Genomic DNA, 20644 nt, shown 5'->3' with positions numbered 1-20644 from the left:
ATTTTATCAAAAATCTAAATAAGTGTCTGGCACAAAAAGATGGAAACGATATATTATAGCTGCCACGGTTTCCCAAGATTAGAATCACATCGGTCAACCTCTAGTTGTAGACAATCGCTGACTTTCATCGAGACGGTTTCCTAGATTGTTATTTTAGGCCAGCAGTTTCAGGGTTAACCTGGTGCTGTCACCATGCTTCTATGAACTACTTTTTCTCACTTTTCAAACAGGGCTGCTCCACTCATCACGCCACTCTGAATGACTTGTCCTGAGGCTATTCATCCCTTTTATTTCCTGACTCAAAGTCGAAGCAGAGGCACCGGAGACCTTGTGGATACAGTATGACACGGAACACAAGATCAAATGCACATGGTGGCAAGCAAACAAAAGGAATACAGCTTAAACAAGGAGTTACATTTGTTTAAAAATTACTGAAGAAAAAATGCAACCATGAGTTCATCTTTTTTCTGTGTTTTTTTTACTGTGATGAAAATGAAGATTCTTATTTCCAACATCTATAGACGTGGCTGTTTTCTCTCACCTCCCACGGTTGGTGCAGTTGATTATACAACATGCAGCCAGCTTCTCACCAGTGTTTCACGTTTAATGCACAGATTTTCTCCAGGCTGTTGTTTGCGCCTCAGTCAATATGTTATCGACAGAAACAAGGTGACATTACGGGGCTTTCAACTCCCCGATGCGTCAATCAAAAATAACTCACGGACCCGACTCAGAGCTGATATAGATGGCGTTGAGAGGACAGAGGCAGAGGTATGTGGAGATATCACTTCCAGAAATGCTCCGATTGATTTGTGTTGTCACCGGGCCAAAAGTCGGCTGATTGACAAGCTATGTGATTGAGCTGAAGGAGATGGAGACAGAGGTCCATCATTATATCAATCACTGCTATGATCCATCATTGATGACTCACGCTCACCATCTGTCAAGTGGTGTTTGTTCTCTCAGGATCAACTCACTGTAAAAACCACAATCATGCTGTTCACGCCGGTGTAAATTCAAATATACGTCCCAAAAAATAAGGGTCCCCTTGTGCTTCCTGTAATATCAACTGATGTCTTCATTTTACTTGATCTTAAATAAAATGTTTTCTGACAACAGAATGAATTTCACAGGCAGCATTTGGCGTTTAAGGGAAGGTTAGTGTAAAAACATAGAAATGACCTGATAAAAATGTATTTAGCAATCTGAAATGTGATTTTATTTGATCTTTTCACACCAACAATAAAAACTAAAAAGTTCTTTAAATCACTTTGTGTGGGTTTGTGTAGGTGATCACAGACCAGGGAGACAGTTTATACCACTGTTTTAAACAGCAGTTGTTCCTGATGATGCGGATCACTGGTCTGCATTCATTAAACACTGTTTGGAACAGGAGTTACACATAACCAGGATTCATAAACACCAGCTGTTGAAATTATGACAATGCTCATAAATGCTGTTTAAACAACAGTCACTGATTGTGAATGCTCTTGTTGACCCCCAAAAGCATTTTTTAAACAATGCTATGAACAGCAGTTCCACATGATCAGGACCCATAAACGCCAGTGAGTGGTATAAAAAATCCCACTATATTAATAAACACCATTTTAAACAGTGTTTAAAAAAGCTTTGAATTAAAACAGCCACGATGAAGGCAGCTTTATGCAGTGCTCTGACCCTCTTTAACAACATGATTAGCGTCTCTTGTCTCGAATTCTTCCGCCTATCCGGGCCCAGGTCGTGGGGGCAGCATCCCAAATAGGGAGTTCCAGACCATCCTCTCCCGGCCACCTCCACCAGCTCCTTCGGTAGGACCCCAAGGCATTCCTGGGTCAGATTGGAGATGGACTTTCTCCAACGTGTCCTGGGTCGACCTGGGGGCCTTCTGCCAGCAGGACATGCCTGAAGCACCTCCCTGGGGAGGCGACCAGGAGGAATCCTAACAAGATGCCCAAACCACCTCAACTGACTCCTCTCGATATGGAGCAGCAGCGGCTCTTCTCCGAGTCTCTCCTGAATGTCCAAGCTCCTCACCTTATCTCTAAGGCTGAGCCCAGCCACCTCGCGGAGAAAGCTCATTTCGGCCGCTTGTATTCGCGACCTTGTTGTTTCAGTCATTACCCAAAGCTCATGACCATAGGTGAGGACTGGGCAGTAGATCGACCGGTAAATCAAGAGCTTTACTTTCCGGCTCAGTTCCTTCTTTGTAATAACAGACCTGTTCAGCGTCCACATCACTGCAGACACTGCCCCAATCCGCCTGTCGATCTCACGCTCCCTCCTTTCATCACTCGTGAAGAAGACCCCGAGATACTTGAACTCCTCCATTTGAGGTTGGACCTCTCTCCCGACCCTGAGTTGGCAAGCCGACTTTTCCGGTCTATAACCATAGTCTCAGACTTGGAGGTGCTAATCCTCATCCCAGCTGCTTCACACTCAGCTGTGAACCTCCCCAGCAAGAGCTGTAGGTCAGAGCCTGATGAAGCTGGGAGGACCACATCATCCGCATCAAGCAGAGATGAGATTCTCCTGCCGCCAAACTCCACACCCTCAACACCACAGCTGCACCTAAAAATCCTGACCATAAACATTATGAGCAGGACCGGTGACAAAGGACGTGATTAGTGGTTTACCAGAAAAAATAAGTTCAAGAGGATCATAAATCATGAAGTCGTTTTAGTCCAGTCTTAATTTAAAGTTTTAAAAGACTGTAGCTGGTGCATGTTTCGATGAATAAATGAATAAATACTGTATTATACCAAATATAAGATGAGTATTTTTTTTTGTTGAAAATAATTTTAAAATGTGGGGCCGTACTATAATCGGGGTCTAACCATTACACGCCCGTAACAGCAGAGGGCACCAGGCTGTGTGTTCTCAACAGGAGAAACACTGAAAGTGGGGCAAGTTAACAAGCTATAAGGCAGAGTTACGCAAATTTTAGGATGACGGTGGTCAATTCAGCAGAGGCGTCAAACATTACATGCATGGATGCCTTGGATGGCGGTGAGGATGACGTTGTGGGAGGAGTCGGCAGGTGTAGCGATCTGATGGTGCACCGGGACCGCAGTGAGTACAGCGAGGCAGAGGGCGTCTGAATAAAAGCCTCATCTGACTTTTTTCGCATGTCAGCAAAGTTCTGATAGCTTGCATTAAAAAGTTATGTTTGCTCAGTATTGGTCTCAAATTTTCAATAAAAATAGTTCATTTAAAAAGTGATTTTTTTGTGTGTCTTTTCCTGAAGATTAGTCTTGGAAAGGGGGGTCGTCTCATATCGGGTCAATACGGTAAGTGAGATTTAAGTTTGAAACAGAAAAGTGATAAAGTGAAACTAGCTAATATGTTCACTAGTCTCCTTGATCCTGCCTCCTGCTCCTGAAGGTAGTATTGTTTCCCCGCTAGCAAATACACAGTGTTGTACTGTGGAACTGTAAGTCAACACTAGAGATCAGATAGTCTAGAAATCTAGACCAACCATAGCACTGGGCTAGCACCAGAGCTGTAAAGCAGGCAAACTACAAAGATGGTATCGGCTCAGGGACGATGCTTGTTTGAAATGGCTTTGGCATCCACTTTGGATGATTTAGACTTGGGCTTTTCTTTGAAACATGAGCAGACTGAGGTACTTTAGTCCTTTACTTGTTAGAAAAGGGTGTGTGCTTTTTCTTTAGCAGAGTATGGCAGACTTAGCCTGGTCTGCCAGACTCCTCCTCTGTTTAATCCTGCACAGAGAAAGGGACTGGGAACTTTCCTATTCAAATAACCCCACCCCCTGAGAATTCTAACCGAGCCAATCAGCGCTGAGTAGTGTGTGTCACACACCACAACGCCGAGTTTGTCATAAACCTGGCGACTGAAGCGGAGTTCGCTGAGGCTCTTTCCTCTGTTCTAAATGATTTGAATGTCTTTAAAACCACAAGTAGAAGCGCTAGAAGCATTTCTTCTAAAATAAAAGATGTTTGTGCCGTTGCCAGATGCCTTATTTTACTACAGCTAAAAAACTACAGCGCCATGTGGTAAAGTCGGCATTTCCGTCTTTTTTCTGATTGGTTATTTTTGAGCTGCCTAGTCCCGCCCCTCAAGCGCCTCTCTGCCTGTGAGTGACCAGACCCTTTCTCTGTGCAGAACTAAACACAGGAGGAGTCTGGCAGGCCAGGCTATGGCGGACTGCCTGTTGTCTGATTTCCGTAGAGGTGAATTATGTTGTTTGTTGCTTTGATTGGTCCAGCACAGTTTGGAAGCCACACCAATAAATGAAAATGCCACGGTTAGAACCCTGATCCAGTTTTAGAGATCAGATTGGAACGTCCTTAGTGGAGATTGTTTTGCTACTACCAGCCTCATCAGGTCTTGTTTTCTTCCCTCTGAGCTGAGGTTGAGTCTCTAATGTTTTTGTTTATTTATTTGGCAGACGCTTTTGTCCAAAGCGACATACAATTTTTAACCTATGCATGTTGTGATCTGTGGGGGAAACCGAAGTACCCGGATGAAACCCATGCATGCATATGGGGAACATGCAACTCCACGCAGAAAGGCCGCAGCTGAGTTTAGAACCTGCAACCTTCTTGCTGCGAGGCAACAGTGCCAAGAACTGCTCCACCATGCAGCCCATTCTAACCAGAACAAATTCCTTTCTTGACTCCTGATCCTGTGATTCTGAGCTTTTCTCCAACACAAATCTCTCGCTGTGCCGTTCCAAGATAAACGCCACCATTAATCAGTGTGACATTAACCATCTCTGTCTAAATGTCACACAACGTAGTCCCTGACACACGGGAAGTGATTGACCACGAGCCAGTGCTTTTCAAAACCATTTGCCCTTTCAGGAGTCTGCCTTTGTTAACGGAAATATCACACTCATGTTTAACCAGGAACTCCCAAATAGTAGCTTCAAACAGGAAAGGACAGCAGATCAGAAAACCAGCTGATAAACTGAGTCCATATAAGAAAATGGTTGTTGCCTCCAGCATCAAGAACTCTCAGCGAGCCAAACTTGAAGCTGTTTCTTCCCACCTCCAATAAGCTGCTCAACTCCAGATGTAGGAATTAGTGCAATGTGGAGCATTTTAGCAAAGCTGTTTACACATTCAAATATCCTAATACAACGTTTTGTGGATGAAATTGTTATTGCCGTTGCCTAATGTGTCCCAGTGTTTTTATGGTGTACCTGCTATTGTTTTATGAGAAGTAATGGACTGTAAAAACCTGTATGAGACAAAGCCCCTCCAGGGAGCAACGCATTAGTGTTATTTTACAGGAAGTCAGGTGACTCATGTTTTCTTTTAAAGCCCCTGGTTATAAATTCTATTAACAAACTATTAAAGAAAATGAAAGAAAAGCAGTAAACTAGTTTTTCTAGGGGAAACAATATTCAAAATGTGACATGTGCTATTTGGTATGAGTGCAAAACAAAATTGGGAAACATTTGTCTATATTTTAAATAAAATGTTTCCATTACAGATTTGCTGGTATAAGTAAACTCTTTGTGTTTTTGTCTGATTTCAGGTTTCAGACACTTGTTGGGTCTGTTTGCAGACAGAGCTTTCTCTAAATTGGCCACTTTTCACTCGCATGCTCTTCAACACGTTGTTTGTGACTGACACATCTGAGTTTTTCACGCAGACTGCACATAAAAATAGTCTCCTACACAAATCTGCTGCATTAGCTGATAGAAAATAGACGGTGAAACTCTAGGGTTTGAAGATCTAAGTCACACTGACACCCACATTGACTCACGACGGGGAAGGCTGTTGTTGGTTAAGCGTCCAGGAAACAGCAGAGTGCATCTCGGCTGGTAAAAGCTAATCGTTAGCATTAGCAACTCCACCAGACAGCAGAATTCCTCCAGGCTTGTGTTATTTGTGGAGATAAAACGTCAACGTTGCAGAGCATCATGTAGCTGTTAGCCAATCATAAGCGAGCTGTCTAAATAGCAGGAAATAAGACTCCAAATCCTGTTGTCAGAAGCTACTTTCTCCTCCAGCTGACTCGTACTTTCTGAAACAGGGTTAGGGTCTGAGAACCCCCCCCCCCCCCCTCTTTCCTAGTAGAGTCCACTGCAAATGTATTGACTAAACAACTGAACCGCATCTTTAAAAAGTACAAAAAATGTAGGTTTTGGATTCCAACAACGACTCAGTGATTTTTAATTAGATTATCACAATGTTAACATGACCAAAATGCCCTGCAACTCATAAAAGGACACCAATGAATTGTTTATGAAATACTTTGGTAACTCCTTCACAAATTTCATTTAGGCACGATCCACCACAGCCCAGATTGATACTGTCTCCAAAGTAAAAGCTGAAGAGACAAAAGTAGAATTCTCTGTGATGCTTTAATAAATGGTTGGGTGAGTCCTGGCCCGAGGATGGCAAAGATAACGACTGAGATTAGTCTTCAGAGTATCTGTTGTGAAATAATGTTTAAAACTGCAAACTTAAGCAACTCAAGCCTGGGCTTCAGACGGGATTTTCCCTTCCATCCCATAAAGCCTCTAAAATCCTCCAAGGCTCAGCAGATCCTACTAAACAGGCTTTAAGTTAGCCTAGACTAGTTAAGGCTGGATTGATTCAAGGTCTTAGAGGAAAAGAGCACATTGGTTACAGGCAAACAGGAATCTTTCATACGTTGTTCAAAACAAATGACCAACTGCTTCTGATCATTTTCTTTTCTTCTGAGGCCAAAAACAGATAATTCTCTCAGGATCAATTCTAAAAGCCTATTAGAGAGGAAGAAAACCAAGTATGAGAAAGGGACAGAGGAGCCGATATCCAAACAGAGAGGAACAAGGAGGTTTCCAGAGATGAGGTGGGTTGGAGGGTCGATCGTAGCCTGCATGCCTTCCTGCCTTGGCGGCCTGATTGCCTGGCTCACATTTGCATTAGAGCTGAGCGTAAGAGCACAGGCGGAGAAGTCTTTGATCTCTCAGCCCCTGTCTCTTTGATGCAGCGTGTGGAAACACACCAGCAGATTTGGGAACAAGAAGATGATTTCGGGTGTTAAGCGTGTGCTTGTGTGTGTGATCGGCATGGAAAAAAAGATGCATATGGCTGAGAATAACTGGACCGACTCGGCTCTGAATGATCTCACACAAACACACACACACATAGATGTCAGCATCACTTGCCCTACTTTGAGCCATTCTAATGCTCTTGCACTTTCTCCAGGATTATCAAACAAAACGACGTCGAACAACAGATTTACATCCAACACCACTGACCCGTGCTTTTCTTGGAAATGTCATTTCACATATCCGCCTTGGTTCCACATCTGAGGCTGCGCTCTGAGATAATCTGACTCTCCATGTGCATGTACAACATTCACTACCCAAGATGCTCCCTCTTCAACAACTTCCCCTGTCTTACCCAGTTCCTCCCCCTCACCTCTCCTGACTCCCCCTGTGCTCTCTCTTCTCCCATCTCTTCCTTCCTCTCACCTCTTTCTCATCGCAGCTCCTCCCAGCCTGTCAGGATGATTTCAGGCTTGTTGCGTCTGGCCTGACTTAGTGTGGTAGGATTGAAACCGTAATTACAAAGTCTCTGAATAGCTTCTCCGCCCTCCCTCCTACCTATCATCCACAGGCTTAACCCCACTCTCCACACCAACATGCAGGGGCTAGAAAACAGTGTGCATAAGGAACCATTAACACACAATTAATTTACAATCACTGTGACAAAGGAATTGCGACATTAAAATCCACCGAATAAAGTCAGGATTATAGGCTAAAGAGCACCTCTCCAGATGGGAATTATTACCAGAAAGACTGAATTACATAGCTAAATCTGTCATAAAATGAAACATAACATACATTTCAAAAAGATTAATGTATTCATTAGATTCAAGTAGCCACATTCATTTCCACTGGGCATTATTGGGTAGAAAAAACATTTAAAATACATCTAATAGTCATATACCGTTTAGTTGACATGCAAAAGCAGAATGTAAATGTTCATTACACATCTGCATTTAGCAAAGTGAGCACTAAAGATGCTGGTCAGATTCAAGATCGATGCATCGCTGTTGTATTTGCTAACATGCAAAAGCTAACACTCAAACTAAAATCCTACTACTTGGGTAACACTTTGCAATAATGCTGCAATGCTTCCAATTTTCTTATAAGTTGAAACTCAAATTGTGAAATGACATCAGACTTGACACGATGTTCCAGTAACAAGCCAGAAACCAGTAGGATGTGATGATGTTGCTCATTAGCCAGGCTAACAGCTGTTAGTGTTACAAGTCAGTGATGACGTTTGTTTCAGCATTTAAACACTTTAGTGGTTGCATAATCCTTTGTGTGTGACTCAGTTACTGAGACACAAACCAACAGAAGTGAAATAAAGCATGTTATCACATGTGTGAGGCAGCCATGTTGGATTTTTAGGTTGGAGCTGCAGGGATTAGAATTTGGTCAGAATCCCTACTTTGATTTATCCTATTTCCATGTGCAGAGACAATACACCACAAGACTACCTTTATAAAAGAAAAACTATTAAATAATAAGCAATTACTAATTGATTTTTACAAACTGAAAGGTAGACTAGGCAGTTTTGGCTTGCTTTGAGCACCTCCTAGTGTCCATTTGTAGAACCGAATGTAAAACCAATCTCCTCACTGTGCGTTCATAATTTAGCACTTTAATCTAAAAGCCGAAACGTCTCCCCAGCCTTCCTTAGTGTCTACAGGAGTGATTCATCTCTAAATGAAACAAATCAGCTGTGTTTGTGATCCAAAACATGCAGGAAATGGGCTGAAAGCAGACTTCAGCACGAGGTTTGTCAGCTCAGTTTTTTCTAACTCCCAACAGAGCTGCTGCCAGTCTGAAGCTGCAAGTGGAATATTCTGGCCCACAGGGGGGCTGGCCTTTCATTAACTCAGTAAAGGGTCGTTTTAGCACGCGCTGGCTCAAGAAAATGATTTAAAAATATTAAAACGGCGTCTCCCTTTAATTAGGCAGTTGTGAAGCATACAATTGCCAAATTGTGTTTTATAACTGAATTATAAATAACTAACAATGCTTTGTAATGGTTTTGTTTTAATTAATAACATATTGGTAAGGTGCTAATGAAACACACAATTAGAAATGTACACAAAAAGTTAGACTTGTTTCAATTATCACTACAAATACAAATAAACAAAGTGTGATACCGACCAATGGAAAAGAGCCAGAAAAGTTGTATTCTGCCAATGTTGACGTCTCAATAGAATAGAATAGAATAGAATAGAATAGAATAGAATAGAATAGAATAGAATAGAATAGCACTAGGAGTGCTCTGGCAATTTTATCGAGTCGTGTCTTCCATAGTTGGAGTTATTTGTTACGGTTAAACACAGAGTTATTTTGAACAAACAGCTTGAACCAAATGTATCCATAAAGGCTCCCATCCAAGCGCAGGCTAGAACTAAATTTCACATTGAAATTGTGTATTTAGCTCACTGGGGTGTTTTTGTTTTACCAGAAACAATGACACACAGCCTTCAGTGTTCCAAAGAAGAATGTAAAAGGCCCGCGGATAACTGTGTGCATATACTAAAGTGTGGTAAGAAACAGTGATGATGTTTAGAGGAATCTTGTAATCAGGAATCAGGTGCATGCATGTCTGTGCTGCATTCATGCTCGGGGTGCACACGTTCATCATCTGCATGCAGATTTCTCTCTGTCTAGCACCAAGGTTTAGATAATAAGCTGCTGAACTGGTAAATGTTCTGTTGTCTGTTTTATTATATTATTATTATTATTATTATTATTATTATTATTATTATTATTATTATTATTATTTCAATTAGAGCTTCTATTTGTGATAAAGTCACATGTTATCATCAGATCAAGTTCACTTCTCCTGCTCCTCAGCATTTGTTCTGGCTTTGGCTGTTTTTATTTTATTTCCATGTATCTTTGAGACAGACTTCAGTTCTTAATCCAGGGTGTATTACAGGATTTTCAGCAGTAATCTCAGGATAAAACGCAGAGGAACACACTACCTTTGCTGCTCCTCACCTCTCTGTGTGACATTAATGATATGTTGTGTAGTTCAATGATTCAGAACCAAAATAGGATTAGGAGGTGATGAGGCAGGGAGTGTGGGCTTCGTAGCCGAAACCTAAAGCTCCTAGCAGTTATTTAAAAAACTACTATATGTGTTATTTAAGGAAAAGACGACAGAACCACATTCAGAAATGTATTTATTTTCCTGATGGTTTTCAATTTATATATATGTGTGTGTATCAGTGGTGGAGTTGGAAGGACCATTGTCTTGTATGAGAAAAAATTGCAGGTTTGACCTCAGGTCCCTCATCAAATAACGGCTGGAGACACGGTACGGCTTCCTGCAACCTCCTACAGGATCAGGCTTTAGAACATTATTGGATTTCAGACTGAGTAGAAATGACTTCAAATGTTTAGGAATTCTTTCATGATAAACTTCACTCGTTTTTGACGTATCTGTAGTGGTCTCTAGTAAAAGTGAATGTCTTGAGAGGCGATCTTTGTCAGAAAAAAGCTTTGGCACTCCTGTTTCAGGAAATGTAAGTCAGCCAGAGGAGAGGTGAGCAGACAACAACATGCATCTTGCCTCTGATTGGCTAACAGCAACGCAACCCCCACTGACTCTGTTTGCTCTGCAGCGTGGATGTTTTACCTCCACAAATAACACAAGCCTGGAGGAGTTCTGCTGTGTGGTGGAGTTGCTAATGCTAATGGTTAGCTTCTACTAAAAATAAAAATTATTCATAAAGCGCTTTTCCTACAAATGCAGCTCAAAGAGCTTTACAATATTAAAAACAAACAAGCAGCAGCCGGTTTCCCACCCCTCCCACACAGATTCACATACGAGATCCCCTTTGTATCTCCCTCCTCCCACCCTCAATCCCATCCCAAGCAGATGCAAACTCACACACACACACATAAGAGAAAGGGCTGCTGGCTGAGTGCAGGTGTAGTAAGCACAAGGAAGACGGAAACGCCATCAAAGGAGTCAACTGCACCGGGAGCAGCAGGTTCTGCAGCAGTAGCCTGGGCGAGAGGATGCACGAGAAGCACCCCGGCCGCCACAGCCAGCCGCTGCCCCCGGGGCAGCCAGCCCCCACAGAGGAAACACTGGTGACTAGCGACATCCTCTCCTGTTTCCCGGATGCTAAACCAACGACAGCCTTCCCTGTCATGAGTCAAGATGAGTGAGTCCATGAGTGTTCGTGTTCAGTGTAGCGTGGATCTGTCAGGCTTTTTCTGATATTAAACAGAAATCATAATTATTCATCAGCCATCAGCTGACCTGATCTCTAAACATTTGCATCAGCCTAAGAAAAGCCCACATCAGTTAACCGCTACTTACCAACATTAACTAGAAACATACAACACTTTGCTCTCACATTAATATGATTAGTAAAAGCCATGGCGTCAGAGGGCAACTAACCAACTAGGGGTTTTGAAACAGTTCCCTGTAAACCAAGGCCAGTTTCTGCTGCAACTGTCAGATGGCTGGGTCAGAATCTGGTATCACCAATGTGACAACATGGATCCATCCTAACTTGTATTAATGCTTCAGCATGGTGCTGATAGTTTAATGGTGTCTAGGATATGTCCTTGTCCCTTTGGCCCCCTTAGGACCACCTGAGCCTGGTTTAAACCACAGCCTACCTGAGTATTGATGCTGACCATGTCCATCCACATGGACCCATCTTCTGATGGCTACTTCCAGCAGGATAAAGCACGACGTCACAAAGCTCAGATTATCTCGAACTGGTCTCTAGAACATGACCGTGAGTTCACTGGACTCCAATGACCTCCACAGTCACCAGATCTCAGCCCAGAACCTTTGGGTTGTGGTGAAACAGGAGATTCATCATGGATGTAAATGTGTGATGATGTCATGTCAACATGGACCAGAACCTCTGAGGAAGGTTTACAACACCTTTTATAATCTGTGATCTAAAAAACAGCAGTTTATCAAATGTTTAACACTCGAAATGCAACAGAAGAAAAATCATGTAATCATCTGAAGCGTTGGAATTTTTCCTCTGGGCTCTATCAGTGTTCCACCTTATTGAGTCTATGAGATAAATCAGTGAAAATGTGAACATTTTGACATTACAGCTATATGGATCACCAGTAGGATGGATCCTCTGGGCACCATGGCTGTTAAATCACTCATCTTCAACTCCAACCAAGAACCAAAGGAGGTAGCCAACCAACGATTTCATCCTCAGGCCTTAAAGCATCTAAGTGCAACGCTCACATCGACACACCACCGGCGTAGACTCTAACAGCAAAAATCAGCAACACAAGTTGGGGGCTGAGCAAAACCTCCCATTTCCAACAGGATGGTGTGAGATTATGAAAGCAGCAAACCTCTCAGATAAATCAGCGTTACGATGACACAACAGGAGCGGCCTGATGGCAGAGGAGGACCTCCGGCACACGCTGTAAAGAATGTGATGTGTCACCTGAAAGCCCTGTGAGGTGAAATGCCCATTCAACATCTGGCTCTGACACAGCCTTCAATCCAACACCAAGGCTGTGCTCAAATGAAAGCGATTTGATATCGTCCAAAGAGGCGAAGCAGGAAATGACACTGAGGAGAATCAGTAGATGGTGAGATGTAAAAGAGGAGGGAGGAAAGCTTCGCAGGCGGTGTCGTGCACTAAAATATCACCTAAGCATCACTCTGTCATACAGGAAGTAGCGCTGACACCGATCTCTTAGCGAGGCAGACTACATTGGTGTTGAAGAGGAGGGAGACTTACTTCATGGGTTTAAACAGAGCCTGTCCGTAGTTCTGGAAGGTCATGATGAGCTTCAGCTGAGTGCCTCCAGACTTCATCGCTGCCAGAATCAAAACAACAACATGAGCATGATGGAAGCTGACAGAAGCTACGTGTAAACTGCTGTTATCCTAAAGGAAATTAGCAAAATGGGCTTATAGTCTCTCTGGTTCATTTGGATTTATTTTGCTGAATGCAGCCAAACGCCTCTAAGACAATAAAAATGTCCTTTAATTGAGATAATTTGTTAAGTGAACAAGACCTTAACAGTCAAAGGAAAAGGGAAATCTCCCTGATGCCTCTGCACCGAGCTCAGGGTGGGTGCTCCAGCTAAAACATCTTCTCACAAGTTTATTCTAGTGCTAACATGATACCAGTTTATTTTTCACACCATCACAAAGAAATGCAATTCTTTACCACGGTAAAAGAAACCTGGTTGGACAAAATAGAATGTTTTAGGAAAAAATAGTGAAAAAGACTGAGATGTACACAGGCTATTCTGATGTAGGTAAACAAACAAACAAATAAATAAATACATAAATAAATGTGGTTTTGGATACAAGGAAAGTGTATGGAAGCCCACTACTGCCACTTTGATTTTAAAAAATGGAGTCATTATGACTGAAGAATCTATTATTTTAAATAAAGAACAGTCTCGTGTGAACGGAACTGTTACAGTCGCAGTAAATATTTTTGTGAACATTTTCCTGATGTGAGGCGATAAATAAATAAAATGAGCAGAAAAGGAGTTATTCAAACTTCTGCTTTAAGATGACAGCATTTTACAGCAATAGTAAAAAAATAATAATAATCTTTTACGCACCATTTATTGTGTTTTAACATTCATTCTGAAATTTAACCCTTTTTTTCCAGGAAAACAAAGGTACAGAAGAGGGTTGGGGCCACTGGAAAGAAAAAAACAAAGAAAGAAAGAAATAGATTTCTGACTTTTTTCTTAGGATTATTAGTCAGAGATTCAAATTTCTCTTCATTTTATTTTCAGTGGCCCTGATCCTCTTGCATACACTATTTACCTGTTTTGAAGGTTACACTGTGAATATTGTATAAATATATTATTAATATCATCATCAAATAAAAGCCTTTATGTGCCCGCATGGTTTTGTTTATTTTAGTGTCTCCATCATCTGAATACAGGAGGCTGCAAATGATACCAGAATGGTTTAGTTTCTAATTGGAATCTTTTGTTTAATCACCACTCTGTCACTGGAAAAAGGAGCTTGTAAAACGATCATAACATTGTTTATTGGTGCTTTTCGTGGAACAAATAATTGTGGTGAGGTTCATCTTAGAAAATAAACTTTTTTATGAAGCAATAAAATACATTAATGCAATTTAATTTGTTTTTATTTGCAATTAACAATATTTGTTTGCTATAAGAAGCTGGATAAACTCTAAAATTTACTCCAGATTTATTTCTGTTATGTCAACACTTAACATTAAATTTCCTTTATTAATTTGCCTGATATTAGGACGGGGGGGGGGTGTCTGCTTAGTAGTGCATTTCTTGATATTAACATTATTAATAAGCAGTTGTTAATACTTTAATTAATAGGTTATTAATGCCTAATAATGCACTAGCGTTAATAGGGACCCTTATGGTAAAGTGTTACCTCTGTTTTATATGGTTTTATATTAATCTCAGTTAATCAACTTGAACTAGTATACAAAAGTATGTGTTTCAAAAAGGTTAATAAAACTTCTAAAGAGGTCCGATAAGAACGTAGCAGACCATTATCTCCTAATGAAACAGAAGCAGGGTGTCTTCTGATGTTAGAAGTGTCATCGAAGCTCTGATTGGATTGATTTTGACTCACACAGCTAACGTGTGAGCTTGGGCGTCTGACCGTCGTCGTGCTGGAGCTCTGAAGAGGACTGACATCTGATGTCACAGCTGCTGTTTGTTTGACAGGAAGCGATAGTGAGGCTCCAGCTGAAGCACAGCCAGTGTTTAGCTGATGCTCTTTGTTCCTCTGCTGTTTACTCTGTCCCTGAATTCTCAGCGGTCTCTCTCCCTTTTTGTGTTTTTCCTTTTGTTATTCATCTTTCCTTCCTTCATGTTTCCTCTCTTTCTCCGGCACGACGATGCAGGCTGAAGGTCCTCCTGGGACGGAGCTTGGTGCAGGGAGAACGCCATGCAGTGGGGTCTAAAGCGCTGAATTTAACAGAAACAGCACATGTTCCAGCTACGCTGATCGATTGGTAGCTGCGTTTTGGTGGCGTTTTGCCAAAGAACAGTCTTTTCTCAATCAATGATTTTAATTTATTTTTACATTTGGGAATCATGCGGACAAGCAAACTGTTGACAGAGAGGAAAAAAAAAGAGAAGTGAGAAGATCGACTCTGTCTGACCTCACATGCTGCAAACTTGTTGGAGGTTTGATTCATTTGGAATAAAGGGAACTCGTGCATGCAGAAGCTGCAAACAATAAACGACTGATTTTTCATTAGATGTTGCACAAGAGTTTGTACATGGTCCAATTGCTGCCATCGGCTGCAGAAAGCGTTATCATATCTGCTGCTTTTGCACGCCATGTCTCCACTGACCAAGGCTGCAGAGAAGATGTTACAGTCTATAATAGATCTAAGCATTCCTATCCTTAACTTTAGATAATAGGCAACTGCTGTTGGCTTTTATTGGTGTTCTGCCCAGGGCCTGTGTTCAGACTCTGTAATTACTGAACCAGCATGTATTTAGCTGGCAAAGAGATGCTAAGAACTGCTTCCACCATCCACCCAGGCTGAGAGCAAAAACAGGGAGAAACTGAAAGAATCGGGCACAATCTTGAGTGAAAAGAAATAAATGCATCCTTCTGTTAAGTGACCGAGCATGGAGGGGTGTTTCATAAACAGCTAATCCTCCTCCCAGATAAGCATTTAATCTCTGCTATAGGCCAGTTACATTTTTGTTGTTGGCAGATAAACCTGGAATCAGAAATCTTGATTTTTTGTCCCCCCACGCGGCTGGATGGGAGACCTTGAGTCGACAAGCACTCCTGGAATGTGTGAGCTGAACGCAGCCAAAAGGGGAGACAACCCCGTCCACCAGGAAGAAAAAATAAACTATTTCAAATAGACTTGATGCATCTGGCCCAGCGTGCACGGGTTATCACCTCAGGCCGATACCTGCACACACCCTCAGCAGGTCTTCCGTTCTCTGGTCGATGAAATCAGAAGTTTGACACGGTTCTGTCTGCAGCGCGGCTGTGCGATTTGCATCAAGACCACGAGTCCTCTCAGGCTCTGAGACGCTTGGTGGAAAATCCGTGAGGGAGGAATGTTTGTGTTTTATTACTCACTTGGCCTTGTAAAGGCAGGAGTGTGCAGGCTGATGAGACTGAGCTGTGCGATAGCCTGCAGCCCGCTTCTATCTGCCCGCACTGTCGTGTGTTTGTGCATGGGGGGTGTGCTCGCTTGTCAGCTGTTTATCGCCTCCTCTTCTGACTCTTGACTAACAGCTCCCATAACGGAAAGCTCTTTGTGTCATTTGGACCGTTTCATTAGAGGTTTGGTTTAAAGTTGTGAGAAGCCTCATTAAATTACCAAAAGGCCATGAAGCCTATGCTAGCTTTTATGCTATACGTTTCAGATGTTTGAAGTGTGTTTCTGAGTGAAAGATCTGTCTTGGTTTCCCAGAGCAACCTTTGTTTGAAGAAATGGAGATTATATCCAACAGGAATGGGGAGCTGAGGGCCTGCGTAGCCAAAACAAAAGCTGTCATCTTAAAACTCATTTCCGAGTGAATCCTTGCAGCTCAGACTACAGTTATTTACTGTATATTACTGAAGATCACCAACAGCAGTGTAGCACTTCCTGTGCATCCGTGGGTCGGGTCTTCCTGGCACCGTTTTGATGTACCAGCACTTTCAAAATGTTCCCCTCAGAGGACTCGAGATGTTTCCTGCTTTCCCCAGAAGTCAGTTCACCTCTCTGACCTCTTCGCCGTTTACAGCTTGAAGCAGATTTCAACTTTTTTTTTTATTAACTAAATTAACAAAAGTGTTCTGGTGCGCAACATCTGCTGTGCCTCCATGTGAATGTTGGTGTTGGATAAGACGATGTCGACGATCTTCCTCCGGGACAAGAGGAAAGGCGAAGGACAACGGTTTTTGTTCTTTGGGATTCCTGTACAGGTAAAATATTGATCCATGCACCCATCTAAAGATAGCACCTATGTTTCTGTCCCGTACTGGTATGGCATTGAGTAGCTGCACTGAAGCTAGATATTAAGGTTAGCGTTGGCGGGCGATACCTCTCGCTCTCTGAACAAAGACCGTTCAGGAAGCTATTTACATCTGCAAAGGTAATTACACCTGTATGCAGAAACACTCCTGGAAGTGTGGTTCAGAAATCCCTGAAACACGCTTCGCTCAGTGATGCATTTGGAGAGTTGGACGGAGCACGGTTAGGATGGAGGACGGGTGAAGCATGCGGAGAGAGTAAAACCATGATGAATAAGGTGAGAGAGAAATGTTGTGAAGTCATCAAACAATCATGTCTGCAGGAAGAACTCTGAAATAATCTGTTTGTGCTTGGCTTTGATTGTGGTTCCAGCCCACTCAGAATGTAGGTCATGATGACTCAAGGCCCTTAGAAAAAAGTTTAAAATCCTGTGAGTAGAGTTTATTCTTCACCCTCCATCTGTGCGCCCTCCCACCGGATGCCATCAGGTGTGTTAGTGCAGATTCCTGAGACTCACCCACGCTGGTGATTCGCTGGGTCACCAGGTCCTTCAGGAGAGCATTGATGACCAGGTTGTGTCTGGAGTACAGCTCGTATCGATTAATCCCAATGTGGAAGCGGAGCCAGTTGGGGTAGGACTCGGCCTTCAGCTCCCCCGCTGGGCTGGACTCATCCACAGTGCCCTCCCCCATCCTGGATGGGACGAGGAAGAAGAAACTAGAATTTTACTGAAGACATTTTGTAAAACATCCAATTTAAAGAAAAGCAAAGAGGAAATAAGGAGAGTAGAGAGACGCGAGATCAAAAGAAATGTTGAAGCTACTGAAAGTGGCTCATTTGGTTTACCATGGCAACCACCCATGCAAAGGTGTCAGCAAAGTACAAATACTTTGCAGTAGAAAGTACTGTTAGCAGACTTTTTACTTCCTCTCCTTATGAAATAACGTTGATACTCTAACCTTATTTCAGCTTGTTATTGTACAAAAAAACTACAAAGACAAAAACATCCAGATGAATTCAGCGATCCGGACGGAGTGAATTTGTTTATGTTTTGATAATAAATGAAAGCACCTAACGTTCTGACACCCTACGGGATTGTATCATCCACGCATGGTTCTGTGATGTATTTTCATTGCTCTTCATATTTATTCAGCTGAAACAGGTGACCTGGGTCTAAGCTGACCCGTCTATTGCGACAGTAGTGCCAGGACACCACTGCACCCTGTTATAAAGGCTTTGTGTGATTTTATTTTTACTTTTAGATTTTACACTTTTGAAAATATACTTTCATCTGAGTCACATCACACCTGCCTCTAACGGACCCAGGAGTCAGACGTGAACATTGTTTAAGAAGTAAACTTCAGACAAACAACTAAAATCAGACATGAGAGAACTCCTGGGACTGAGAGGACAGGAAGCTCTTAGGGTGAACTCTCATGTAGGAGATCGTTTTGACTCAGAACCTTTCCAGCAAAATGTTCTGTGGAAGCTTGGGTGACAAGCCCTGTAGCAGTGAGGGATGGAGAAGGTGATAGAAGCCTGAATCTCTTGATTTGTCTAAATGTGTCCCGAACAGGCCAAGATGATGATATCCTGAACTTTTTAAAGTCACACAAAAAGATACTTTTTACACTAATATGAAAACACCAGTTAAACCATTAAAGGGCCAGCTTCGTCTGGCCTGTCCAAACTACGGGTCTTAACTGGGAACTGATTTATACTGGACATTAAAATCCCATTAATGTCTAAAAATGCACGTTTTGTCTGCATCTGAAGTGTTGCAGCCAAAATATTCCTGACTGGGTCACGTGTTTGATGCGTAAAGCTCGTTTGTTTATGTTTACAGCTGTGGTGTCATCAGACCGGAGGACAGCAGGGTGGGTTGGAGGTTTTGGCAGCGCCAGGCGCACCAGAACATGTCAGCTGAAGGATTAATAAACTAAAGGAACACGTTACCATGCCTCGTCTTCCGCCGCTTTGGGGTCAAATCTGATGTCCGTGTTCACGGTGAACAGCGTGTCCTCGTCCGTCAGAGGCGGCGGGGACTTTTTGTATAGGGGATGCTCAAACAGAACCGACAACCTTGACCCCTTGGTCGGCTTGGACCGTGTCGCGTCATGGATGAACTGTCTCTTCCTGTCCGCGCGCTGCTCCATCCCACCGAGCGCCTGCGCCCTGTCCACTGTAACGGGGCTCCTTTCCAGGGAGTGGGAGGACACATTGGATCCGGGATCGCTGCTGAAGTCCTGGAGGATCCGGAGGGTGTGCTTGTTAGGCCAGCCCTGCTTACCCCAGCTCTGGGGCTGCTCGCTCGGCGTGTGGGGGCAGGAGCAGCCGCTGTTGCCGTGGCTCTCCAGCTTGGGTAGAAGGTCTATCATGATGTGCATGGAGCACGCGATGAGGAACACCATGAGGATCAGAACCCGGAATCTGCGCAGCAGGATCATCTTCATGGTCTCCCTTTTGAGCAGATGAGAGTATTTGCTGCAAACGATCAGAACGCAGAGGAACAGGCTGACCACATCGCTGATGATGTTTATCAGACTGGACACCAGTCTAATGAAGTACACATTAAACAGGAAGGACCCATCCTCACTTGCAGTCTTGAGTAAAGGATTCAGCGTTCAGCCTTTGGGTTTCTAACATCAGAGTCCTGCGCGATCAGCGGCTGCTTCAGTCTCAGATCTTAAAGGCGCAAAGTCACCCGAGAGAGTCCAGGTAAAACAGGTCGAGCTGGTCCAGACCAACCAGCGGTTTGCGCAAGCCTCATCCTCTTTTGCCGCCGAAATCACGCAGAGGAGAGATCCGGACCCACCACCGGCTGTGCGTCCACGTTCCCAAGAGATCCGACTGCGCGCAACCTCGATCCAAGCCAGAGAGAGCGGCTCACAATCAAAATAAAAGAAAAATAACAAGAAGTGCTGCTCGTCACGTTTCAGAGTTTTGTAGGGAAAATCCCCGGAAATGCGCGCTTCTTTCGCTTTCGTTGCTGCAGTCCTGCAGGCGTTCTTCTGTTTTGAAGACAGGAAAACAAGCAGAGGAGCGATGTGCGCAGGTAGCGGGCTCGGCCAGCGTCTAAAAGACTACAGCTGGAGGAGGGAAGAAAGAGCCTCTTGTAGCATGTGGGGAATCTGGGTGGGTGTGTTAAATGTGATGATGAAGCAAGGCTAGATCCTGCCTTTTGCTCATCGTCACCATGCGTCGATTGGCTAAAACCAACCAGAGAGAGAGAGGGAGAGAGAGAGAGAGAGAGAGAGAGAGAGAGAGAGAGAGAGAGACTGCTCTTTTAGGAATAAATCATCGCTGCACATCCCAGCAGCCCAAGAAGAGGGCGTCTTTCCTCTGAAATCCATCTGACTGCTGGACTCTCCGAAACGTCTCCTCCGAGCTGGCCGTCCATCCATCGCTGATACATGAGACAGGCCCATTAGAGCTTTCATCAGTCTGAGGATCCAGCTCCATCCTGCGATGCTGCCACTCAGCAGCAATCGCATCCTCAATAACGTTCAGAGGCTTCCTGAATGGAAACCCCCTCTGCTGGGACTTTTCCAGAACAAATAAAGTGACAGAAGAACAACTTTCTTCCTGCGTGTGTTCTCCCGCACAGCATCCTGCCATCAAACAACTCTGACACGTTACACAAGGGGTCTCTTCCCCCTGGTTTCATTTCTGACCGCAGAAT

At 43.3% G+C, this 20644-nt stretch overlaps 1 protein-coding gene across 1 annotated transcript in view; it reads right to left on the bottom strand.

Annotated features, from left to right (window-relative positions):
* Positions 1 to 20120, bottom strand: part of fam20cb (FAM20C golgi associated secretory pathway kinase b) — a 77032-nt gene extending 56912 nt beyond the window's left edge. Inside the window, 4 exon segments of the mRNA XM_015963549.3 lie at positions 12745 to 12823; positions 17480 to 17655; positions 18919 to 19572; positions 19574 to 20120. Coding sequence (XP_015819035.2) covers positions 12745 to 12823; positions 17480 to 17655; positions 18919 to 19572; positions 19574 to 19608 — 944 coding nt within the window. The 5' untranslated portion in view covers positions 19609 to 20120.
* Positions 20121 to 20644: the final 524 nt, after the last annotated feature.

The sequence above is a fragment of the Nothobranchius furzeri genome, chromosome 16, assembly GCF_043380555.1.
Source record: "Nothobranchius furzeri strain GRZ-AD chromosome 16, NfurGRZ-RIMD1, whole genome shotgun sequence".
Taxonomy (NCBI): domain Eukaryota; kingdom Metazoa; phylum Chordata; class Actinopteri; order Cyprinodontiformes; family Nothobranchiidae; genus Nothobranchius; species Nothobranchius furzeri.
This window is presented reverse-complemented; position numbering and strand designations above follow the sequence as displayed.